This window comes from Balaenoptera ricei, chromosome 20, assembly GCF_028023285.1.
Source record: "Balaenoptera ricei isolate mBalRic1 chromosome 20, mBalRic1.hap2, whole genome shotgun sequence".
Classification (NCBI taxonomy): domain Eukaryota; kingdom Metazoa; phylum Chordata; class Mammalia; order Artiodactyla; family Balaenopteridae; genus Balaenoptera; species Balaenoptera ricei.
The window spans coordinates 51,812,391-51,839,203 of record NC_082658.1 but is presented as its reverse complement, the minus strand read 5'-3'; the positions used below and the strand labels follow the sequence as shown (position 1 = coordinate 51,839,203).

General features: G+C 38.2%; 2 protein-coding genes across 4 annotated transcripts in view; one reads left to right on the top strand and one right to left on the bottom strand.

The window, feature by feature from the left end:
• Positions 1 to 579: 579 nt before the first annotated feature.
• On the bottom strand, positions 580 to 26,163 carry ASPA (aspartoacylase). The gene is made up of 7 exons (XM_059906739.1): positions 26,151 to 26,163; positions 19,993 to 20,253; positions 16,645 to 16,840; positions 15,085 to 15,178; positions 12,078 to 12,185; positions 5,144 to 5,253; positions 580 to 1,358 (listed from the first exon to the last, which is right to left on the bottom strand). The coding sequence occupies exons 2-7, from the start codon at positions 20,226 to 20,228 to the stop codon at positions 1,161 to 1,163; spliced, it is 942 nt and encodes a 313-aa protein (XP_059762722.1). The 5' UTR covers positions 20,229 to 20,253; positions 26,151 to 26,163; the 3' UTR covers positions 580 to 1,160.
• Positions 24,295 to 26,813, top strand: part of SPATA22 (spermatogenesis associated 22) — an 18,290-nt gene continuing 15,771 nt past the window's right edge. For 2 of the 3 annotated variants that reach the window (XM_059906738.1, XM_059906736.1), the window contains exons 1-2: positions 24,441 to 24,518; positions 25,880 to 25,995. In XM_059906738.1, the coding sequence (XP_059762721.1) occupies positions 25,953 to 25,995 (43 nt within the window). In that variant the 5' untranslated portion in view covers positions 24,441 to 24,518; positions 25,880 to 25,952. Of the gene's footprint in view, positions 24,359 to 24,440; positions 24,519 to 25,879; positions 25,996 to 26,813 lie in introns of those variants that run through there. The other variant, XM_059906737.1, reaches the window with a different exon arrangement.

The window sequence follows — 26,813 nt, the reverse complement described above, 5'->3', positions numbered from 1 at the left end:
ATATGTTACAGATAATGTTACTGTGATTTTGTAAATATATTTGAAACTGTAAACATGGGTTCCTTGGGGTCCAAATCATGGGATAAAATGTTCTTTACTTGGCTGCCATGAGGAGGGAGGGGAGGCTCCTGCAGGGATTGGAGTGGGAGAGAGGCAGCGTTTTAGCCCGAGGACCTTTGAGGAGAAGAATCCTGGGAGTGAGGGACTTGGGCATTTAGGCCAGGGGGGAATGTCTTAAAAGAATGCATTTGTGAACCAGAGATGGCTTTGGGTCACATTTCCGCTAGTGTCCACTTCCCTCTGCTCTTTCTGCCTTTACCACCTATGCTACTGGAGCCCAAAGACTTCCTTACACATTGGTTGGGAAGAAGGGCAAGCGCCGTTCTTTCAAAGTAAGAAGGGAGGGCTGGGAGCAACATGCCTCCCAAGTTGGGAAGGAACGTGAGCTTCTAGCGGGGCGTGTGAGAGGTCTGAAGGAGGTTCTTCGCTCCCTGAGGTCAGCGCAGAACAAGTGGGCATGCCAGAGCAGTGATGCTTTGTGATGCTTTGTGTGGGTGACTGTCAGTGGACAAAGGACCATTCAGAGTTTCTTGATTTATTCATAATGTCACCTTTACAATCAGCCCTCATTTCTTGTTCACGTTTCATCTTCAAAAGAGCATTTAAAAATCTACAGATATCACAACTACTGCTAAAGTTGATAGACTGGATCCTTAATACTTTATCATTAATTCAAATGTGAAAAAATTTAAAATACCATTAGTTTCTAGTAGCAGTTTTACATTACTTGAAAACATACAACATTTAATTATATGCTCAAGTTATTATTGTTTTGTATATAGTATCTATTTCAATGTTAAAATTTAAATTCAAAGGCTGTTTACCAAGAATGTTAAACTATCAAAGTATAAGGTATAAAAAGGTATACAGAAATAAGAAATGTGCTTCTTTGAATAAGTTACATCCATAAAGTACGATATCTATAAAAGGTATTCATTAATGTATTCACTCATTCAAGAAATTTACCTGAATGTCCATTGTGTGCAAGGCACTGGGCTAGGTGCTGTGGAAATGAATAAGGCACAATCCTGCTCTTCAGGAGCTTACGAACTAGTAGAATTTTTCAAGGTACTCGATAACAAGTGAGCTAGAAGTGATTTCTAATGTAAAGAGGAGCGAATACTTTTCGCATTGAGTGTTAGTTTAGCTGTCTTTGCGAAAGCTTCTTTCTTTTCATAATATGCAGCCTCGTTTACAAACACCGGGTACACGGTATGGTCTCCGCCCAATGGAATAGTCTTTCCATCAGGAGTTAAAAACACAGGATCCCCAGGGTGCAATGGTTTCCAGTCTTGATCCTCTCAGGAAACAATTAGAATACATAGACTACATTAGATTTTTTGCCACTTTACAAATTGTACAATGGAAAAGAATATGAAAAAGAACACATATATGTATAACTGAATCACTTTGCTGTACACCAGAAAGTAACACAACATTGTAAATCAACTATACTTGAATAAAAAATAAATTTAAAAAATTTTTATGTCAGGTTCTAGACAACTAAAATGACAGCATTGTCTTCTTTTAAAAGAGATAGTGTAGAGGCATATGAGTTATCTGACTAAACTGAGAGTGAGCAGTCAATTTTGGCAGCGGTTTTAAGAGTTCCCCTTTTTATTTTTATAACTGACACATGTGATTACAGTTTGCTTCGATATCAAGTTTGCCTTGAATATTGCCAAAGAGATTTATAATATCAAAAGGCAAAACATTAAATGCGCGTCTCCTCAGGTGCATATTCTAACTCTTGCTACCTGAAGTTAAATTCTGCTCAGCCAAATTTAGGAAATACCCATTAAGAGCCTTCTGTGTATAAGACATTCTACTGCTGGGGATAAAAAAGGAGTGACGTTGTGCCTGCACGCTAGGAGGTTCTATACTGGTGTGAACTGGTGGGAGAAGGTGGGGTGTGGGCTGGGAAAACTCTAAGACGACGTGTCCCCACATTAGGATAACAACTGAATCGTTTGAGAGGTCCCCACCAGGGTTTGGACTTGTGAGCCCTCAAACACCAGTGCTGGCACCCCATAGGAACTCTAGAGCAGTTCTCCTCAAACTTTGCTGTGTTTGCAAATCACATAGGGATCTTGTTGAAGTGCAGATTCTGATTCTATAGGTCTGGGGTGGGGGTCTGAGGTTCTGTATTTCTAACAGTTCCCAGCAGCAGAGCAGCATCACCTGAGAGTCTGGTAGAAAAGCAGAATTTGATTCCCCACCGCAGACCTACTAAGTCAAAATCTTCACGTTAACAAACCCCCAGAGGTTCACAGGGGCAACATTTAAGTTTGAGAAGCGTTGCACCACAGCGATTTTCTGAACCCTGGCTGCACATTACAATTACCTGGGATGTTTGAAAAATATAGATGAATAAGGGCTGGCCCCATCTCAGATACATCAAATGGGAATCTCAAGAGTGGGGCTCAGGCATCACTATTTTCTAAATTTACATACAGTAAAATCCAACCGTTTTTGGGTATGGTTCTATGAGTTTTGACAAATATATAGCACAGAGTCATATAAGCATGTAATCAAGAAGCATAATTCCATCACACACCTCCTCCAATTCCCTCATGCTACTCATTTATAATTCGCTGTTTGTATTTTTTTTAAAGCCCCAGGTGATTCTACAGGACAGAGTGGCTGAGAGCTACTGCTCCAGACCAGTGGTTTTCAGTCAGAGATGTGCCCCAGAACGACTGACAGGGTTTCTTCAACACCTCCCCACTGTCTGCTAGCCCCACCTGCAGAGATTCCGATGGGCAGTGCTACCCAAACCTGAGCCACATGAAAATCGCCTGGTGAACCTAATTGACTTCTTGTCTCCACCCTGATGAATTAAATCAGAATCCCTGGGCCGGAGAATGAGGACTTTAAAAAGTTCCTAAGGTGATTCTCATGAGGCCGGAGTTTGAGAAGCACTGTGTTAGTGCTTTTGTGATAGGCTCCAAGCATTTGGGGGTGGGAGTAGGGAACCTGGAGAATTCTAGTGAGCACCCTGATTAAGAACCATCACTTTTAGAATAAAATCTGGACTCATAACCAGGTGCCTGCCTGAGTCTCTGGCTCCAGGGTCTCTGTTCACTCCCTACTCTCCGTTGACACTGGTCTTCTTGCTGTTCCTCAAACACTCCAAGTTTGTTCCAGCCTCAGAGCCTTTGTGCTTGTTTTCCACATGGCTGACTTCTCATCTTCCAGGTTCCAGCTTCAATGCCCTCATCTCAGAGATGGCTCTTTCTGACCACTCCATCTAGTAGGAACCCTTTGTTAACTGCTCCTGTATTATTCTGTTTATTTCTTTTATAGCACTTATTACAATTTGAAATCATGTGGTTGATGTATTGTTTACTTATTCATGGTCTGTTCTCCCCTTATTAGTATGGAAGCTCTATGAGAGACCCTATCTTGAATCCCAGGGCCCAGAACAAGCTGAGAAGTCCTTCAAATATATTTATTGAAATAATCAGTCAATCGATCCCTTCTGTAGAATACTGAGCCATTCCTTATTGTCTACCAAATCAAAATTATCCTTCCTGACTTTCAAGACCTACAACTAGCCCTGTTTATTACTGATCCCATTAATCTTACCTCTCTGCCTCCCCAGGATGATTTTTGTATTTTTCATGGATGTCCTTGAGGGAATGTAAAACTTACATTTGTAACTATTGATACTATGTATAAAATAGATAACTAATGAGATAACTATGTATAAAATAGATAACTAATGAGAACCTACTGTATAGCACAGGGAACTCTACTCAGTGCTCTGCGGTGACATAAATGGGAAGGAAATCCAAAAAAGAGGGAATATGTGTATACGTATAGCTGATTCACTTTGCTATACAGTAGAAACTAACACAACATTGTAAAGCAAATATACTCCAATAAAAATTGAAAAAGAAATCCTGTGTTGTAACCAGTTGTGACATCATCACTTTGGCCTCTGTTTCTTGTACATGCAGTTTTTGTTACCTGTAGTGCTTTCCTCTTTTCTCTCCCCCAATCTTTATCTTTCTGTCCTTTAAAACACTGCCTAAGGCTCCTTCTTCAAGTTTCCACCTGGATCCCACTAAGGCACAAAGCTGGATTTGCTCCATGAGTCTGTATTTTTGGGCAGGCTACTTTATTAAGTTGTAAGTCTGAATAACTATCATTAAGGTCATTAAACAGGAGTCTGAACTGGATCAGTGGTTTTCCACCCTAATTACCCATGCCAATAAGATCAGATTATCCCAGAGTGGGGGCCCGGCATTGTTATTTTTTAAAAGGCTCTCTAGGCAATGTGCATCCAGGGTTGAATGCACCAGACTAGACAATCCATTGGATCACTTCCACATTTCTGAGGTCTGAGATTGTGCGTGGAGATGGATGTTTTAGCTTTTTGGAATCTTTGCTCCTCTCTGCTTTTATCTCTGCCTTGTCCAGTTTTAAACCTCCTATACATTCCTAAGAGCCTTTTCTTCCCCTTCACTATGCTATTATTGATCAAACCACACAAGGAGCAGATATTGGGGTTTTGAGGAGTCAGGAAAAGGCGGCAGAAACCATTCCAAAGAAAGAGGTTCTGATTGTTTTGCTCTAACTTATACAGTAGTAATCACAGGGAGGTGGTAGCAATGTGGTCAACTGCAAAGAACATTCGTTCCGGATCTGTCATCAATAACTATAGGACTATGGGAAGGATCTAATTTTTGAGCCTCTGTTTTCTTATATTAAAATAGATATAATAATTCTTACCCATTGCACCTGAACAGGAATTTCACATTCTCTGACCCCCATCCCCACCTCATTATTCTGTTATAGCATCTGGTTACCTTCATTTCAAGATCACAGTTTAGACTTTAGTATATCTAGACTATAAATTCCACAAGAATATAAACCATGTTCACTGATGTACCCCCAGAGCCAGCAAAGGATTTACTCAATAAATATTTACTGAGTGACGGTCTGAATACATTAGACTGCAGTGTTTTTGAGAACATCAAATGAGCTAATGCATGTAAAATGCTTTATGGACTGTAAAGTTCTACTCAAAGGTAAGGCATCATTATTTTCAACATTTAAAAGAAATAGTGAATGTTACCTGCAGTTTAGGGTGGATAATAGCAGCAATTTCTCCACTTTCATTCCTGGGATAATCAACTTTCTCCATTATTTTATAGACTTCAATAGCACAGGGAGGAAATTCTTTTCCTAGGGCAAAAACAATGTGTATAAATAGTAACTAACAAAATCTCCTGAAAAAAGGGAAGTTGATACTTTACAGAAGGAAGAACAACAACAACCAAAAACTGAAGACAGACAGTTACAGGGAGAACACACTATTTTCTTGCTTTTAAACCATTTTATTGTGAAGTATAACACTCAGAAAGTACATAAAACATAAATATACAGTTTAATGAACTGTAAAGTGATTAGCCATGTAACCACCAGCCAGGACAAGAACACTGCCTGCATACCAGCATCCCCTGCATGTCTCTTTCCCATCATAATCCCATCGCCTTCCCATTTGAGCAGTAACCACTAATTTTGGTAATGACTCACTTGCTTCACTTTATAGCTTCACCACCCATGCATGAATCCCACACAATATAGTTCAGGTTTGCCTACTGCTGAATATTTTACAAATATAATCAATCAATATATGCATCTTGTATCTGTCTTCTTAAGATCAACTTTTGGGGAAGATTCATCCATATTGTGGTGTGTAGCTATTGTTCATTTTATTTGCAGTATAGTATTCCACTGTGAGAAAATGCCATAATTTATTTATTCGTTCTATGGTTTATAGACATCTTGCACGTTTCCAACTTGGGGCTATTAAGAAAAATGCCTGAAGCTGAAAAAGCCACCCTAGAGGCACATGTCATTGGCCATAACAGCTCTTGCTCTAGTGTTATCATTTCATCATTGCCAGCATTACCAAAATGCTGAGTGTTGGCTCTATGACTAATGATCTCAGGTCCCAGAGGCCTTTAACTTTTTTTTTTTTTTTAAATTTATTTATTTATTTATTTTTGGCTGTGTTGGGTCCTCGGTTCGTGCGAGGGCTTTCTCCAGTTACGGCAAGCGGGGGCCACTCTTCATCGCGGTGCGGGGACCGCTCTTCATCGCGTTGCGCGGGCCTCTCACCATCGCGGCCCCTCCCGTTGCGGGGCACAGGCTCCAGACGCGCAGGCTCAGCAGTTGTGGCCCACGGGCCCAGCCGCTCCGCGGCATGTGGGATCCTCCCAGACCAGGGCTCGAACCCGCGTCCCCTGCATTAGCAGGCAGACTCTCAACCACTGCGCCACCAGGGAAGCCCCCTTTAACTTTCTTGGCCTATGAAGTAAGTGGACAATATATTATAAAGGACTTGTACCCTTTCTATTAACAATAAGAAGTTTAGGTTTCATAATCCTGAACCAATCCAATACACCAAATAGCCCAACACTCGATTTCTTATTTTCTTTGATTTCTTTGTTTCTTCTATTTATCGGATTTGTCTGTGTCTTACTGAGTTTTTCATGGTTACGCTGTTCTTGAAAAATGAAACTTCCAGGCTGTCTAATAGGTTAGAGTGGCTTTTAAAAAATTCAATTTATTTAAACTAAAAAACCCCCCAGACAGTTCATCCCTTTCTCCCATCCCTACCTGTTTCTGCTTTAAGGCAACCCCCAATTTGTTTTCTGTATCTATGAGCTTGGTTTTAAATTTTTATTTATTCATTTTTAGATTTCACATATAAGAGAGATCATATGGTAATTGTCTTTCTCTGCTTGACTTATTCATTCAGCATAATGTCCTCGAGGTCCATCCATGCTGTCACAAATAGCGAGACTTCATTCTTTTTTATGGCTAAATAATATTCCATTGTATATGGATACCACAATTTCTTCATCCATTCTTCCATTGATGGACACAGGTTGTTTCCATACCTTGGCTATTGTAAATGATGCTGCAATGAACACAGAGGTGTCTATAGCTTTTCGAATTAGTGTTTTCATTTTCTTTGGATAAATACCCCGAAGTGGAATTGCTAGATCATATGGTAGTCCTATTTTTAATTTTTTGCAGAACCTCTATGCTGTTTTCCATAGTGGCTGCACCAACTTAGATTCCCACCAACAGTGCACAAGTGTTCCCTTTTCTCTACATCTTCAACAAAACTTGTTATTTCTTATTTTTTTGATAACAGCCATTCTCAAAGATGTGAGGGGATACCTCATTATAGTTTTGATTTTAATTTCCCTGAAGATTAATGATGTAAAGCATTTTTTCATGTATCTGTCAGCCATCTGTATGTCTTCTTTGGAAAAATGTCTATTCAGATCTTCTGCCCATTTTTAAATCACACCTTTTTTTTTTTTTTTTTTGGCTATTGAGTTGTGTGAGTTCTTCACATATTTTGGATAGTACTCCCTTATCAGATATATGATTTGCAAATATTTTCTCCCATTCAGTAGATTGTATTTTCATTTTGTTGATGGGTTCCTTTGCTGTGCAGAAGCTTTTTAATTTGACATAGTCCCACTTGTTTATTTTTGCCTTTGTTGCTTCTGCTTTTGGTGTCAGATTCAAAAAATCACCAAGACCTATTTCAAGGAGCTCACGGCCTATGTTTTCTTCTGTAAGTTTTATAGTTTCAATTCTTATGTTCAAGTCTTTAATCCATTTTAAGTTAATTTTTGTGTATGGTGGTTAAGATAGTGGTTGAGTTTCATTCTTTTGCATATGGCTGTCCAATTTTCCCAACACCATTTATTGAAGAGACTGTCCTTTCCCCATTGTATATTCTTTGCTCCTTTGTTGTAAATTAAATGACCATATATACACGGGTTTATTTCTGGGCCTTCTATTCCGTTTCATTGATCTGTGTGTCTGCTTTTATGCCAATATTATATGGTTTAATTACTACAGCTTTGTAATAAGGTGTGAAGTTAGGGAATGTGATGCCTCTTTCTAAAGATTGCTTTGGCTATTCGGGGTCTTATATGGTTCCATAAAATTTTAGTTAAGGATGCTCACAAACAACACTAAACCAAAAGATGTTCTCAAATTATTCCTACCGACACACTGTCCACAGGTACACCGAGGTAGGACAGAGGTAGAACACAGAACTTAAAAAGCCAGTGTGGGAGAGAAAGAGGCTAGGACTGGGAGTCATGATACCTAGGCTCTAATCTCCTCGCTGTGTAAACGTGAGCAAGACACTGAACTTCTCGAAGCTCACTTTCTTTACCTCTCAAATGAAGGTTTCACATTAGTTTACCTTGGAGGACTCTTCCAGCTCTGACATTCTGTGATTGCATAACTTCAGGAGGACGTTCAGCTGGTTAGATGACTTCCCCACTGTGCTCCTTCTCTTAACTAAGTATGTTAAACATTTGGGTAGCTCCTGAGCAGTGAGATATTGGGATGCAGGCAGTCTGCCAATAGTGGAGTCCAATTTACAAAGACGCAGCATTAAACAACCCAATGCCCAGAAACTTGGAAAAGGAGTAGTTTACATTTATACCAGGCAAACTCTGAATAAACAGGATGAACTTTCATCCAACGTAGAGCCCATAGTGTGCTATGGTTGCAATCCAAAGAAAAATCTTCCTTTCCCCTTGGCGCGGAAAGTGCAGCCAGGGTTGGAATGCAGATACCCCGCGATTACTTCTGTATCAGTTAACTTTTGCTGCATAACACACTATGCCAGAGTTTAGTGGCATAAAACAACAACCTTCTAATTTAGCTCATGACTCTGTGAGTTGGTTGGCCCGTTCCTCTGGTCTAGGCTGGATTGGCTGATTTCTAATTGGCTTGCTCATGCATTTGTGGTGAGATGGCAGGTCAGCAGGAGGCTGGATGATCTAAGACGGCTTTACTCTCATATCTGGCATTTGACGGGCTGTCAGCCGGAGCTGCAGGACTATTGGCTGGGGTGTCTCAGTTCTCAGCCTCACAGTCTCTCATTATCCAGCAGGCTAGGGTGGACTGATTCACAGAATGACAGTGCAAGGTTCCCGAGGTCAGCAAGAGAGCAAGCCCTGATGTTCAAGTTCTTTTCAAACCTCTTTTGTGGCACAAAACATGTCACATGGCCAAGCCAGATTCACGTGGTAGGAAAACGGACTCCATCTCTTGATAGGACATGGAAGCAGGGAAGGGAAGAATTTGTGGCCATTTTTAGAATTTACCACACCTTCCAAGATGAAGATGGAAACATCAGGTGTCATACCTTTAAACCAGAAGGTCCATTGGGAGGAAAGGAGAAAGTGGTAGAATACAAAGGAGCATGTTTTTGCTACTTAGAATCTCAGAGCTAGGAGTCTCAAATGCCTAAGTTTCCTCGATGCTTGAATATTCTCCGTATCTTTCTGACCAAGTGGCCGTCTTGCTCCTGCTTAAACAGTCTCACAAATTGTGGTCTGTTCCATTGTTGGTCAGCTTCGTTAATTAGAATTTTCTTTCTTTCTTTTTTATTTTTAATATTTATTTATTTGGCTGCGCCAGGTCTTAGCTGCAGCACGCGGGATTTTTTTTTTTTTAGTTGAGGCATGCAGGACCTAGTTCCCTGACCAGGGATCGAACCTGGGCCCTCTGCATTGGGAGCGCGGAGTCTTAACTGCAGGACCTCCAGGGAAGTCCCAGAAATTTCTGTCTTTAGGTAACACTATCCCACCGATTCTATTCTGGCCTCTGAGTCACAGAAATCATGTCTAATTCCTTTCCAATATAACACTTCTGAAACTCTGAAATAAAATTGGCCTTAAGACTTCTTTTTGCCAGTCTAAGTATCTTTGATTCTATCAGTCTCCACTCATATTGTCACATACACGAGGATACATGTGAAGGTACTTTGTAAACTGAAGTTCTATGTGCATCTTTGGGATCATTCCTATTATGGTTTTCAAACTCTTCAACATGCTCAACTAACTCCTTGGCTAACCTTACTTTATAGATGTTTCTCCTGAAATATGGACTTGGAATTTATTCAGAGGTCTCCAAATGTTGTTTATCCAAGCAGAAAAGAGACTATCACCTCCCTCATTCTGGGATTTTTTAACATGAAAGTAAAATTTTGTTCCTGATGTATTTAACCTTAAACATTTGGTTTAGATTATTGTTAAATATTGTCAGAACTTTTTGGATCCACCTTTTGAACCCAGATATTTTCCTGATAGCTTCCTGTCACTTACCACTTATATAAGCATGTCACTTATGTCCTTATCCAAGTCACTAATAATAATTTTGAGTAGCACAGAGCCAAAAATGGAGCTCTTCTATTCATTTCTAGAGACTTTTCTTCAGACGGTTATGATCCTTTTGCCAGCGTTCTTTGGATAATGGTGCTCTTTCCATGTTAGTTAAAAATCCATCAAACTGGATAGTCTAAATTAATACTGGTTTTAAAATTTTGAATTGCAGAATCCTTTGGTTAAATGAAATGTTACAAGGATAAAACAGATAGAACTGCTCTGATTGAAGCAGAGGTGGGGTGGCTGTCCCGGAGCTACTAGGACAGCTACTAAATCCTCAACCTGTGGCAGGAGTCTATGGATTGTGATTTGAAAACCATGTTATTTTTCAGTCAGGTTTGTGGGCTTCTACTGGGTGCATTGTTTCTTAACATCATAGTCTCATGCTCACTATTTGAACGGTTTCTTGTGAATAAGTGATGACCTTCCCAACACCAGGTCCACTAGACGGTATAGAACCTGTCCTCAGACAAAGGTGGTAGAATGCTGATTTTCAGTCTTTGTGACTTTGGAGTCAAAGGATTCCCAAGCACAGAAGAAATTCCTGTGATCACAGGTTAAGGGATTATACTCCGCACAGGCACTGAACTATTCACCAGCTCTGTCACTGTAATGGCCCATTCCTCAATGATAATTTCAGTTCTGCCTGTATGAATAATTATTTACATAAGATGTCTCTTTGATTTTACTTTTATTATAATTCTTAAAATTTTAAAGTTATTTTAAAAATAATTAATAGATTTCATTATTTTTTCTGCTGCAGTTTTAGGTTTACCAAATAAATGAGCAGATAGTACATAGAGATCCATATACCCATCTCACCACCAGCCCCATCTGTTTTGTAATTGCACAAATAATACATGAATACATCATTCTTCCTGAACACAATTAAAACAAAATTAACCTGGTTTTCCCCTCCTCTCCCCAGTAATTGCTGTTATCAGTTTGATATGTTTTCTTCTAGAACTGTTCCTATGTACTAACGTATATATTTATGTGTATTCTAGCAAGTGTTTATTATTATTATTTTGAAGCAAATTGGTATATTGTATGTTTTGGTCTGCAACTTGCTTTCTTTCAATTAACAATGTAGTTTGAAGATCTTTCCATGCTATTGTATTTAACTAACCAACTGATGGATATTCAGGGCATTTCCATTGTTTTGCTTTACAAACAATGCTGCAGTAACCACCCTTGTATGTGGCATGTAGGTGTGCATGTGTTTGTGTTTCTTTGAGATGTGGAATTGCTGGGTCATAGGATTTTTGCATATTAGAAAGTGGATACTGTAAAGTTATCCTCTAAGTGTCTTTACCAATTTATACCAGCAGGGAAGGAGAGTGTCTCCTTTTCTTACACCCTTACCAACACTTAATATTATCAGATTTTAATATTTTCCCAATCTAACGGGAGAAAATGGTTTTGCATTTTAATTTGCACTTTTTGATTATTAGTGATATTGGATATCTTTTCATCTGTTTATTGGACATTTGTATTTCTTTGCTTTTAAAAATGGAGATTAATAGGAAAATGAGGATTTCATTTGGGGAGCTTTATTTGGTAGCTGCTTTTCTTGAATGTGTCTACACTGGTCATTGACGAATGGCTGAAGTGATTAAATTTTTTAAAAAGCAACTAGTGTCACAAACATGGCAAATTTAACCTAGGTTCCATTGCTATTTCAATGTTTAGTGGTTAAGTAATTATGTGTACTCCATCTCATCTTCCTTTTCTGATTTATTTACACACACAAGCTAAGAATTAAAGAAACAAATTCTGCCTACTACTTACCTTCATTGAAATTATGTATAAAATCAAGAGCATGTTTAATCATTTTTCTCATTTGATCCAGAATATCAGCTCTCAGAACCCCTTGAGGCTGGGGACCAACTTCTATACCTAGGTACAGAAGGGGAGATAGTCACACTTATATAAGTATTAGAATATAAGATCGAGCATTCTCATATATCAAGATCTAGAATCCCATCATTAAAAATGATTAAAGAGGTAGACCATGCAGCATCATGGAAAATGTTTGAGACCTAATGTTAGGCAAAAAATAAAGCAGAACATTTACATGTACAAGTTATATGCATAGTAAATAAAGACTGGGAGAGAACATGGAAAAAAAATCAAAGAGTTGTGTTACAGTAGTAAGGTTTTGGGGTCTTTTTTCTTTAAATTTCCTTCAATATTGTCAAAGTATTAAAAAGTAATAATATAGTAAAAGGAGTAGACAAATTTATACTGACAAAATGATAAGTGGCCACAAAGAGAAACTGTCACAGACCTAACATTTAGCTTGTAGGAGAAAACACATCTATAATATTTAGTAATAGAAATCTAGACTAAACGAGCCGTGGATTTAAGTCAAATGACAATCTATGTGACCCTAGAGCGACATTCTTGCCCTTAATATAACAACCCATCCCAACATGATAGTGCAATGGTTTTAATTTTCTGTAGAAAAAATTTGTATTCATTTCTTCTCACCCCAATAAAATTCTGCCTGTACTATCAGGTCTACTTCCTGTGTCTGTGAAGCATCCATCCATAAACCTACAAAATACTCTTTCTCTAAACCACTTATCTAGTCCCTTCCCTCCTGTCCAAGCCTCCCACACTGTTATCACTCCAGTCATCATCTTATCCATTTATAGAACCATTTACCAAGTATAGCATCATCCACTCTCTTCCACCAATTCATATACATTCTTTTCCACCTATTCTATTTTCATCCACTTCTGTTATTTCTCAATTCACAAAATCTTACTGTATTCTCTTTTATCTTCATTTTCATTTTTGTGCTTAGCTTTCCTGCATATACTTAAGTATATGACATAAGTGTGGTTAAGGTATGCATCAGTACATAAATGATTTGTACAAATGTGTGAAAATGTGTTCATGGATATGTCTGTATGTGTACTGTAGAAGACATTGTTGGTTGCCTACCCAAAATTCATTCTGTCTTACTCCTTGCTGACAGAGTCCTGATTTTGGTTGGGGTATCCAACTCAGGGGTAAATGTAGAATAGTTTTAGTCAATCATAGTAATCTCATTAACCCTAGTAATTAATTTAAGAACGGATATGTGGGGCTTCCCTGGTGGTGCAGTGGTTGGGAATCTGCCTGCCAATGCAGGGGACACGGGTTCAAGCCCCGGTCTCGGAGGATCCCACATGCCGCGGAGCAACTAGGCCCGTGGACCACGACTACTGAGCCTGCGCGTCTGGAGCCTGTGCTCTGCAACAAGAGAGGCCGCGATAGTGAGAGGCCCGCGCACTGCGATGAAGAGTGGCCCCCACTTGCCACAAATAGAGAGAGCCCTCGCACAGAGGCGAAGACCCAACACAGCCATAAATAAATAAAAAAAATAAACCCAAAAAGTTAAAAAAATTAATTAAAAACAAAACAAAAAAACACTAAAAAAAAAAAAAAAAAGAACGGATATGTGACCCAGTTCTGAGCAACTGGCCATAATGGAAGGTCTGCAGGGGAGTTCCTGAGAGTCTCCTTTCTTCCACTAGATATTGTCATGTTGGCATATGATGCTTGAAATTACAATGAACATCTTGTGGCACCTAAAGTCATAAGAGTATTATAAAACATTGAGTTGGAGAGAGTGTCTCTCTGATCTTAAGTGTTTTTCCCCCCAATGACTGGATGATATAAAAAATATTCCAAATAAAATAGTAAAGTTGAAAGGAGAACATATAATATTTCTAATTACTTATGATGATCTTAATACTCCCCCATATTGAAACCTTTGAAGGATTTGGCTCTCTTTTTAAGAGCCAAACATATCAGTAGATATTTGTTCTACCTAAGAGCAGCATTGCCCCATAAATGTAATAGACCAAGATTGCTCTCTCAAGACTTGGAAATCCTATGCTTTATATGGTGTCACAGAGAAAAAGGAACTTTACCAATTATTGTCAAGCATTTGGTTTGTTTCAAATAATTACCTATACTTGGCTATTTAGCTTGCCTTAACTGATCCCTTGATTATGCACCAAAATTATCAATAATTGAATAACCAAAATAACTTTAAATTTGCTTCTATTGTTTGACAACTTGTTTTCAAATTAAATTTCTCTTATTTAAACCACCTGAGATCTGACAAAAAAGATTTTAAGTTGTGACAGCAATTTTAATGATTATAGTGTGGTCTGCAAACAATTATGCTAATAGGTCACTCAGGAAAGAGAATGGAATATAGAAAAAGAGACTGTCTGTCTCGGAGAGTGTATGAGAGTGCAAAGCTGCATGTTGGAAGTTACCAGAAGGTAAAGATGAATTCACAGCCCAGTAACTGACAGGGCAAACAAGTGAATGCATAACAAACACAGGTTACCAGAGACTCTACTGCAAAGCAGGTGCTAAGAGGGATGTTGGGAGAGAATTTTCCATGGGTCTTTTGTATTTCTGCACATCTTGCCAGCAAGATACTGACTACCTTGGCTCCAGATTATTTTTTTAAAGAATGTTTGTATAGTAAATAGTCTTGGAAGATAGGGATGGTGTCTTCCTTAAGCAAAAGGCAGGCTGCTTACTGTCCATTATAGAAGATTCAAATTCCCTCAGCTCAGTATTTTTTCCTGGAATGTAGAAAGCTGCTCAGTGAAATTGAAGAAATCTGATATAGTTAGAGACTGCCTGGAGATAGTTTGCTTATTACTTGACAATTATAAGCCATAATGATAAGCAAAGTAGCTATAAATAGTCTTTAAATTAATTTTCTCAGAGTTTCATCTGAGACATATTTTGTTTAGTTGTGACAGTGGGAAATACGACTTACCAACAGGATACTTGGCTATAGAACGAGTGGTTGCATATCTGAGGGAAGGATGCTCAATAAGGTAAACATAGCAGGGTAATGGAGCCAAAGAAGTCTGAAAAGAATTTAAAACATTTTTCTTATTATGTAAAGACCATATGCCTTGTTCTCTTTGCTATTAGAGAGTCAATAATGTCTTCAATATGTTTCACTTCATCAACTAAGATTAGTAAGACAGCTTTGTGAAACACACTCTAAAATCTGATGGTATTTTAAAGCTTTGAAAGCACATAAATGAATTACATATAAAATTGGATTATACATAGCTTTCTGGATAAAATGTACATTAAACAATTCCCCAGAACCATAAACAAAGAATATGAATAAATTCTTTTTCTGAATGGATTTGGTTATTTTTGTTTTCACCACTGGTTACACTTACTATTTAGCTTAGTATTGGTCTCTTAAAGAATTCTTTTTCTACCCCTGTGGGCCAGGTCCCTACAGATGTCGGGTAACTCCCCCTACCTCCACTTATCTGAATGAGAATTCAAGACGGCCCACTCAGTTTTGATAACATGCTGCTTCTGTGCCTGGCAAGCAAAGTATTCAGCTCTCCCTTCAATCAGCAGCAAAGAATAGCTGCATTATGATCTATTACCAGAACTACTATTTAGTCAACGCCAAAAATTCAAGGAAACAAAACTAATAGTTAATCTTTACTATCTGCCAGGCATTCAGCTAAGTGCATTAAATATCTTATCTCATTTAAGGCTTATAACAGCCATATGGGGTAAGTATTGTTATTATGTCAATTTTATAAAATGAAGAAAGCAATGTTTTGGGAGTTGAATATCTTGTTCAAAGTTAGTGAGAGAAAGCCAGGATTTGAACCCAGGCACTGGCTATATGGGTCACACTCTTTCCATTAAATCATACTAGCTCATACCAGCTCTCCGGAAGGAAGGCTATCCTTTATATAAAAATAATCATACAGTTTATTATTTGTGTTCTTGTTTGCTTGTTATTCTCTAGCAGTTTTTCTCTAGGTATAGCAATGGATTGCTGATTTTTTCATCTTGTAGATTTTTGAGCCTTAAAATGATTAGCTATATGAAGTACTGAAAGATCAGATGTATGTTAGGGTATCTGAATCAAATGGAGACAAGGGCAGGACTAAAGAGAGCCAATCTTTTTATCATTGGTCTTTAGTCAACATTAAATGACTATTTTTTGAGCTTCCTAAAATGGTAATTGAGCCACTTCAACCATACCATTTAAAATTTTGGTATTAATTTTACCAAATAGCCTATGATTTGGTGGCTGTCTTGATAAAAGATTTAAAATTTTATAGACACAATGGTCCGTATGTTTTATTATTTTATTCATTGCATTTATTATTTTACTCATTTCTTCTCCTTTTCTCCTGCCTGTCACTCCTACCTCTATTCTGGTGCTCCTCCCAATCCCCCATTTCTCTTGGACCCTCCCTCCTGACCCTTTTCTGGTTGTTTCACATCTATAAGTGACTTAAAATTATGGGTCCTATGCTAACTTGTAAATTAATAACATTGACATTACCTTAATATAATGAAACATCTGAATTAAAAAGTCACTCCTGGAATCTTCAAGAATAAGAGTGCACCCCATATTAGAAGTAGTGTTGTGAAGGTCAAAAATAATGTCATAGGAATCTTCACTATCTTTTGGACCAAATAAATGATTTATTTCTTGAGCCCTTCTCACTTCATATGGCAAATCCTCTGACCTTTTTTTGCTGTTATTAGCAGAGAGAAAAAGATTAACAACATCTGTGGCTAAGGTAACATAAATATACAATAAGAACACAGTATATAAGAAACCAGTTGCCAAACCTTTAATATGAAAAAATCTGTGAAGGAATTGGAAATTTATTTGAAAACTTTATAATCGAAAATTTACATTTTTTCCCTCCATTTGATTCCATGTAATGTTGCATTGACATGCTTGCAGATAATAGTTCATTTATGTGGCTGGTCACAAGAAGGACATTTCAGTTTATCATTTGACTTCAACCCTGAACAAAATTCTTCCATTAATTTAATCAACAGTCTCTTAGTAGTTAAGTACACTAGGCTATAATGGAACTAGACCATCAAATGCACCTATTTTTCTTTTTTTTTTTTGCACTACAGTTAGTTCTAGTGCACAAAAATAGTCAAACTTAGGTGCTCACATCATTTAATTAGGGATTCTTAAGTGGTGTCCAGGAACCACTAGTGGTTCAGGGTCAAGCCTTACAGAGAAGAGTCTTTAGACCTTGCAAAAATGCAAAAATTTGCAGGTATATGCATACATGCATTTTCTGGGATGACGGTTGATAGTTTTTATTGAATTCTCAAATGAGTCTCTACCTGCCCCACCCTCAATGGTTAGGATACATTTTTTTCTTAATGTACATGATAATTTAAATTTATTTTTCCTCATTAAAGCATTCAACCACATTTCTCTCTAATTCCATTTATTTCCATTCTCTGACTGTTTTTGTTAGTATCTTCAAAGGACCTACAGTTTGTGCCTGGGTAATTCTTGCCTGGAAATCAGTCAAGAAAGTGGAGCAGCCATTTTTCAACTATGGGACAAAAGATGCGTATCAAGGCTAGTGCAGTGGGAAGATAGGAGGCGTCTGTGGCACTGATGATATCATTGAGCCACTGTACCAGCCCTGGACTGCCTACCTCTGGACTTATTACTTGTGAAAAAGAAACCCTCATTTGTTTAAGCCACTGTTTTCAGATTTCTATTATATGCATCCAGACATAGTTCCGAAAAGATACATATGCACTTTAAAAGTTAATTCATGCAACAACTTCATGAATTCTCCCCCTCCCCCAACTGATTTTCTTCTCATTCTCCCCCATGTGAGTAAATCACACCACAGCCACCCAGTTGCTCATGGTCAAGTCTTGAAGTCTTGAAAGATAATAGACACTTTGAGTTCTTGTGCCTGGAATCCAGGTCCCACAGGAAGAGTCCCAAAGGATAAAGCTGAAAGAATAGGCAGGAACAAGTATCCTAAAGGGAATGACATCTATATACTAAACTACTTAAATCTATTCTGGATAGGAGATTTTTGAAGAATTTTTAGCAGGGGAAAGACATGACAAGATTTGCATGTTAGGATGATCCCTATGGCTAGTGCCATACAGACAATACATGGTAGGGAGGATTGGAGTAAGGCTGGATGCAGAAAGATTCTTTAGGTCGCTACTCTACCTATACAAAAAGTAAACTAAGGCAGTAAAAATGGTGAGGAAGACTGGATTTGCAAAATACCTACAACTATTCAATATTTGAATAATTGGGAGACTTCGTAACCCACTAGACGTAGGGGATGAAGAATGGGGAAGGTTCTAAGATGATTCCCATAGGTGATTTGGTGGGTAATCGTGACATCACTGAGATGACGAATAGAGGAAAAGCAGCAAAATTTGGGAAAGGGAAGATGGGAGAAGGTAATTAACTTATCTATTTCATAAGTTTCCATAACCACCCTGAGAGAGAACTGTCTAGCCTCTGATAAGTGTTAAATGCAAGAAGTAGAAAGTGAATTTAATTTAAGAGACTACTCTCATTGAAATGCATGTTATTGAGTGGTCATAACAAGAAAACTCACTCTAGTTCATCTCAGAGTTATTTGGGAAGTTAACATGCCAACTAACAGTTATTCTTCAAGAAATTCTTACTTGTAATATGAGTTAGTTAACAGCTGTTTTAGGTGAATAGATAAACCTTAATTGTGTTGACATAACCTCAGTCATGAAGATAAAGCATTTTTGAAATTAAAATTTACGTTAGTGAGAACATGGCCTGATACGCAAGCTATGGCTAATGTATAATTGCCCCAGAAGAATTTATTCCATAAAGGGAGGCAAATTTGTATAAATGTAGTAACCACCTTCTGATCTGTGATGAGATTAAGTAACTCTTTAAACTCAAATTAGGATTTAATAGAAAATGAGCACATGAAGTGGTGCTCCATTAGTTGTTCCTGTGCATGACTTATATCTTAGCTTGTAGTCTGGTCTGCCAACCCATTGAAAGTAGAAACCACTTTGTACATAGCTTTGTACTCCCACAGTACCTGGCACAGTGCCCCATGAAGAGTAGGTGTTTAATAATATTTTTATGTAAATGAAAGAAAGAAGTGGTAAGAAGCTTAGAAGCCTATATATCTACAGTAGTAGCTATAACGACGTAAAAAAAAGGCAAAAATAATAAGGACATACCTAGAGTGTTATGATTGCATACACTGCATGCAGTGTATCATCAGCTGTAATTTAAATTCAGAAAATTCAGGTCTTAGTGATCCATTACTGAAGGTAGTACATCTACTCCTCAGATCACAGAGCGGTCTAATGTTTTCTGATGATAGACATTTATTCACTCTTTCATTAAACAAATATTAACTGAAACATTGCACTTTTCTTAACTAGAACTTTCTGCACTACCATAAACATACTTGCAAAACACATAGTAGTAAATCACCTAGAAAGCTAACAAATATGTACCCAAGCATAGTGGCCAAACATTCATTTAATGCAAAAGACTATTAAATCTGTTTCTTTAAAGATACGACTTAAAAATAAAAACCTTTGTTATTTGTTGTCTCAGTCTGTATAGAATACATTTAAAAACAAAATCAGTTAAGAACAGTCTGATGGTTATAAAAGTTTATAAAAGAGCACATGAATGCCCAGTTTAGAGAACTGAGTAATTCATAATGGCATATAACAAAAGTGAAAGTGATCTTATTCACAATAGCGACTATATGTACAAACATGAATATCAAACGTATATACATGAGCTCTCACACACACTACTTTTCAGACACATCCACATACACACACGTGTGCATGCATACACACACAACACAACATATAGTCTTACCCAAGATATTCAGGTCCAAAAACTCGATTCAGGTCACAGTCAATATATCTGGTGCACTCCTTCACTGCTCTTGGGTTGGTAATAAATGGTTTTACTTCCAGCCCTGTTCTCTGAATCTCAGTGCCGTTCTCCAGCCAGTGCTTAACTAGGAATACTCCTGTTAGTTCATTCCCGTGAGTTCCTCCAAAGATAGCAACCTTTTTAATAGGATCTTCAGCAGCGTGACAGGAAATCATTTTATCAAGTAGTTTTATCTGCTTTCTGCAATTCAGAAGAGAGGAGATCAAAGAAAACTTAATTTCATAAGCAAAGTTTAGAAATTTAAATCTAAATGAGACTTTAACCAAAGTGCAAAGTTAACCACGCGAGAACTTCAGTGGAGTGTATTTTAATTTTCTGTTACAAGTTCTGAGCCCTGTTTATTATAAGGACACTCCCTTCTTTAGCCCTGCCCTTTGCCATATTTGGATTAAAATATGCAGAGATCAACTAGAGATACAGCTGTTTAACTTCTAACTCCCTCAAATGGTCGGTAGACCTAAATGCAATAATAAATTAACACCTCACACTAATGCAAAACTTCTGTTTTCTCTTTAGCTAGAATGTCATCTAATGCTGCTTTCATGACTATTTGTAGTAGTAAAAATAGATTACACTTTTCTTATCCTCAAAAATATAAAAAATAAAGAAAATGTCTATAGTATGCCTGTTATTATTCAATATTTATGTTTCCACTTTAAACCATTTCTTCTCTGAAATGAGTTCAGGCCCCTTTTTTATCATCTGAGGGCATTTGAATTTCATCTCTATAAACAGCCAATGGCAGATCTTCAGAGACCTCCTCTGGAACCACTATCTTTTCTTTCAGAATGTTTTTTCATGGTCAGAGATGCAAGAACCAAATCAACGATCACTGGGTCTTAAAAAGCTACTTTGAAACATGCTTTCATTTCTTTCTCATGAAGTTATTAGTAATTCTATGTCGACTTGCTTAGGGATCTTCCTCACTTTTTGCCCAAATACTAAAGGAAAAACAACTGTTAGTAATTTTCAAGACTTTGTAATGCCTGAAAATGTCTTGGGGCATGCTATATATACGAACCAGATTATATGAGTTTATATGGACACAGCCTAACTTACTGGCAACAGAGACTCTCCACTGGAATGTGTTACTCAAGAGGGGGTCTTATTAGGGGAAACTATCCAGAATACTGTACTAAGATGATTACATCCCTTTGCAGAAATGACTCTGAGCCAAATCTGATTTGATTTCATGCTCAATCATCCAGAAAGTCAAATATGTTCAAGTACTGAATACACTATGTGCTAGTAATGGGAGATTGTTTGAAAGGGGTACGACAAGAGTAATTCATTACAACTGCAGAGTAGTTCAATTTATAATGTTTTTCCGCATATGTTATCTCAGTTTATTCACATATCCACTTTATGAGATAGGATGGGTTAGGTATTGACATCCCCATAGCAGAGGTAGAGAAAAAAGAGGTTAAGTAACTTGGTTAAATTTCCCGAGCTTCCAGGAGAAAACTAGGCCTGAGATCTAGGTTTGCTGAATCTAAGTCCAGTGTTTTTCACAGAACAAGAGGGTGTTCCCTGTTATTTTTGGCTTTCCCCAAAGTTCTAATTTTGCTCTTTCCGAATTCACATGAACAGTCACTACAGTGTACTCAGGAAACAAACAAGCTTACAAACAAACACATGATGGAAATATAAAATGTGAATGCTTCAAAATATTTAATAAACGAATACCTGTGTTCTTCCTTTAAGAGATTATAATGCAGAGATAATAAAAAGCATAATAATAAAATCAAAATGTACACATTAAAATTACTGTTCTAATTTCAGATAAAGCCCTGTAGCCTTTGATTTTTTTGCCCACATCCGTGTACACTGAACACTTCATTGTAGAGATGCAGAAAACAAGCATAAATGTAGACAGATGACAGTCGTATTGTTTAGTTACTTTGGTTTTAAGAGCAGTAACTACGGTGAATTATTAACACTTGATTATGTTTTGTTTCTTTTCTGCCAATTTGTGGTTAGTTCTGTCCTTTGCCCTAGTCTCTCTGGAAATGCTGCTTCAGCTATGTACTTGTAGCTGGCACAAATGACTTGCATTTCGAGGCTTGTTTTATGGAATTTTAACAGAACAGCACTCTGAAGCACATCTAACATTCATAAATAAAGTTTCCCTTACATGTCAAAATGAATAACTTTTTTGAGAGTTAATGAATTGTAGTAATTCTGTCCTATACTTACCCTGTTTATTGTGTACAGAGTTTGTCTTCTGCGGAAAGCTTTATTAGAAAAAAAGGAGAGCATTTCCTTAGAACTAGAGCAACAGAGGCTTTTCATACTCTTATACCAAGTTAACTTCCGAAAGATTTTTAACTCCCTGTTTCCCAAAGCGCACTAAGTATTTGAGCCCTATAAAAAATACAAATTCTTATTAGTCTAGTTCTTTCTGAGAATTCAGAGAACTCATAGTATACAAAGTGAGACCCTTTCTAGTTGTCACTATCTCACAATTAGGTTGAATATTTAATGTTTTGAACTACTTAAAAAAAATAAGCCTGACTTCCAGTACTACAAATGTTTTGTAGGGACGTTGGTGACTGATTTATTAGTAAAATAATATACTTTAAAACAAAGGGAGAATAAATTTTTCATAGTCATGGCTGTCCAATTGATCAATGTCAGAAAATTTGTAGGAGACAAATTTAAGGCAGAGTTGTTTCCAAAATAGTATGATTGGTGGATAGAGAGGGTCTTCTCTCCAATACGACTCATAAAGCGTCTCATACACAGTGTGAGCAGTCATGTAATCAAACTACTCTTACTATTTTAATTTTTTCTTCCCCTGTGGTCCTATAGCTGTCATCCATCCAGAATAACTTTCTAGGTGGAAGTAAATAAATGATAACCAGAACAAGATAGTGATAGAACAGATAGGTTTATAAATTGCTAGCAAAGATTCCACTTCTGCAGTCCTTACAGATGTAGCTCAGGATGTTGCTCTTAGTGGGTTTAAAGTCTTTTTCTTTCAATGAGAAATCTATTTTGGGGGGTAGATGGGTGTTACATATGTGTGTGTGTACATATGTATATATCAGGTCAAAATCTGCTTCCTTGAAGTTTTTACTTAGTTTTTAAAAAAACTCCTCTCTGGAACCATGAAGACAAACAACTTTTTTCAGACATTTTATTGTGTGAAGTCTTTTCCAAATTAAACGAAGACCTTATTCCTTCAGACTTACTCCTTAGTTTGGCATTCAAGATCTTTTATTATCTGGTCTCAATCTACCTCTAATCCTATTTTCCAACATTCTCTTTTATTTGACCTAATCTTCAAAGAAACTACTAATTAAGTCTCATGGTCTCATAGTCTTAGGACTTTACTAACAACATTCCCTTTATCTCTGGGTCCCTTTGCAACTCTTCCCTTCACCTACTCCAGTCTTCAAATGGTCAGAAGGTAGGGTAACAACAAAAAATGGGCTTTGAACCCAGACAGAAGTAGAATTATTATTCCTGGCCTCCAGTAAGTACTCAATAAATGGCAGCTACTGTTATTATATTAAGGGCTAACATTTATTGAGCATTTACTGTGTGTCAGAACTGTTCATTTTCTCTTTTAGCATCTTCAGGGCAATTAAGTATTATTATTGCTATTTTACTGAGGAAGGAAATGTAGGTTTAGAGGGGCTAACGTGCCGGAGATCAAAGGGCCAGAGAGGGGCAGTCCAATGGCCGAGGGCCAGAGCCCAGGTCACTGCACCTTCCCTTTCCTCTCCGGGGTCCTAGGTCTCTGAGGCATGTACTCCTTCCCTTCCCGAGCTTGTGCAGCACTGGCCCTGCCTTCCTGACCGTGCTGGGCCTTGCGGGACTGTCATCTAAACCCAGGCCTCAGCTCTCCCAGCCTCCCGGCGACTCCAATGCCCCGTCTGCTTGACCTCACTCAGAATCTCAGCCAGACCAAGAAAGACCCCTCTGACCTGGCTTTGAGGCCTGTGGCCTTTGAGTCATCCTATTCTAGGCACACTCCGGGGTGCCACCAGCATCTCACAAACTGACGTCTAGACGTAAGAAATGACTTCAGGGTGTGGGAACGGGGTTGGGCAACCAGCTCTGGCCTAACTTCCTGATGAAGCTGGGGCGAAGGTTGGCTGAGCAGGCTTGTCCCTCTCTGGGCAAAACTCCAGAGAGGTAGAGCCATCCCTGTGCCGTGTACCCAACAGTACGAGAACGCAAACGGACGCGCGTTCATGTTTCCGTGCCAGGGAAAAGGCGTGCGTGTCTTTCCCTCTTTGTCCACAGAACGGACGACGTCACGGCGCCGAAGACCCAGGTGGTGGCCTCTGCGCCTGCGCCGACGGTGGCGCGCGGGCGGCGTCGCGCATGCGCAGAGCGCGACTTCCGCGCTTTTTCGGCGGTGGGAAAGCGGTTGGTGGTCGCTGACTGCGCGGACCTGGTGACGGTTGACGGAGGCGAGGAACCTGAGGGTTAAAGTTGCGTGTCGTATGGCAGGAGGGCCAAGAAGGGAAAGAGTCTGTGTAGGCCCTAGTTACCAAACTGCCGCGATCCCTGGGTCAGGAGAGGTTATTGGAAGAGAACACGAGCCCTGACTGGAGCTTGATGTTTTTTCCCCAAGAGGCGCCCAAGTAGGCCCGACGGCCTCCTTCTGAGGCAACGGTCTTTGGGGCGGGGTGTGTGCGTGTGTGCGCATTGAGCAAACTTTCTGCACATCGATGTCACCACCCGCCTTAATGTAATTAGGGTCCAGTGGGAAGCCGGAGTGGGGGGCACCTCAGGGTCCCTGCCCCCAGGGTCAGTGGTCCAGGGGAGGATGTGGCGCTTTTGTTTGCCTAAGTCTCTTGTCGTCCCCCTCTAAGCTCAGGATGTGTGTTGCGTTGGTATTTCTGGGCTGAGAAAAGGTCACATAACCTGTTTTGGTTCCTAGAACGGCATCAAGAATATTTTCTAAAGGGCATACTATATCCAGGTTCAAGACCAATATGTGGAAACAAAGCAGGGGCAGCCCCTGACCTCATGTTTCCCAAGTTTTATTTCTAGAAACGATATTTGGAAATTAATATGTACCTCAGTATGCTTTGCATTGTTACTCAGTGGTGTTCATGTCTATTTGTCTCATGGGGCAGAGAACTTGGGAGCAGAAATGATCTTATTTAGGTTTGAATCTTACCTTTTCATGAAATAGGCAAGTATTTATTGAATTAAATTAGGATCGAAATATAAGAGGCTAAACATGGAAAAAACTACAACAGAAATTCTGTGGTAAAAGAAAAAAACAAAAAAATCTCATTTCACTTGTTGAAGTTATAGAAACGGAGTGGAAACTTATCAGTACAATTATTCTGGATATTAAGTGAGGCCTTAGTCTTTGGCATTATGTAATCCAGGGATCTCAAACTAATGGCCAAATCAGATGATCTGCACAGTGCTTTAAAAGTGAGACACAGAATATGTTCTCACATGGCTAGTTCAATTGTGTATGTTTCCTCCCTGGCCTTGTAAGTATGTTTGCCAATGTTGTAGTCCCTCTCCCTTTTTGTAGATCTGGTTCAGAATTATTCTCATTGTGGGTCCTTGATTCTGAAATAAATTATGTAGACTCTGTGAAAATCCACATATGTTTAGGAAGCAAGATTATAGCCACACTAGTCTTATTTCAAACAGATTTGGAAAAATGGGTTATGCTGTAAATTCTTACTCAGCAAAAGAGCCTGGCAGAGAGTTTACATTATCAGGTTTGAAACCATAGGTTTAAACCATAATTTCAGTAATTACTAGGCTGAGAACTTGATTTTGTTGTTGATACAATACAAGGTATAAATTTCTTTCTTTGAAGGTTTAGTCGAACAACTTCATGTTGTAAAGTTGGAGCGCTAAAGAAAAAATTATAGACTTTGATATTGAAGGAAATGAAGAGAAACATAAATGAAAATTCAACTCGAAATACAGCAGGTATTGACTGACTTTTTAAAATTTCTATAGTTTGTATATGCTATGTAAACCTTGTATAGTATATAGATGCAACATTTTGGAAGGAACTTATAAAAGGAATGAACATATAGTCTAGCCTCTTTACTTTTTAGGTCGAAGGAAGTAAAATAACTTACTCAAGACGAAACACTTAGTGGCTTAGGTGGAAGTAAAATCAGACTTTCCTGGATTTACTCTTGTATTCTTTCTACAAATCCCATGTGCTTGAGTTGTTTTGTGCTTTTTAAGCTGAAAATAAATTAATAATATTTTAATATTTATTTGTGACTATTTAAAATATTTTCAGAAGTGCTTCTGTTTCCCTAATAGCTTCCCCTGCCATTTCTGCTTTCCCAATTTGTTAGTATAAGGACAGAGGGCAAGAATGAAGAGAACCAAAGGAATGATGATAATGCACAATGAAGATAATAATAGCTATTATTTATGGGGGGTGTACTGTATTCTGGACATTTAATTATATGTTAATTTATTTAACTCAGAGAGTTATTATTATCATCCCTGTTTTCTAGATGAGAAACGAAGGCACAAAGAGGTTAAATAAGTAATTTATGAAGTGGAAGAGCCAGGATTTGAACCTAGACTCCATTCTTTTAATCACTATATTATTCTGCCTCTCACTATATGCCATATTGGCACAATGAGTTTAAGGAAATAGCCGTAGTTTGTACTTTAAAATTGTAATTAGAACCTGCTTTGAAGTTGTAATTCAAATTTAGACAGTCTGATTCCAGAGCCCACATCGTTTTCCCAGCCGTTCATCAGACAGTTACCAGAGTCTA

Coding starts and splice junctions, on each gene's coding strand:
- ASPA (XM_059906739.1), bottom strand. CDS start 20,228: ATGATTTCCTGTCACGCTGCTGAAGATCCTATTAAAAAGGTTGCTATC. Junction 16,841..19,992: donor TTTGGACCTGAATATCTTGG/GTAAGACTATAT, acceptor TGCTAATAACAG/CAAAAAAAGGTCAGAGGATT. Junction 12,186..15,084: donor TATAGCCAAGTATCCTGTTG/GTAAGTCGTATT, acceptor TTCTGTACCTAG/GTATAGAAGTTGGTCCCCAG.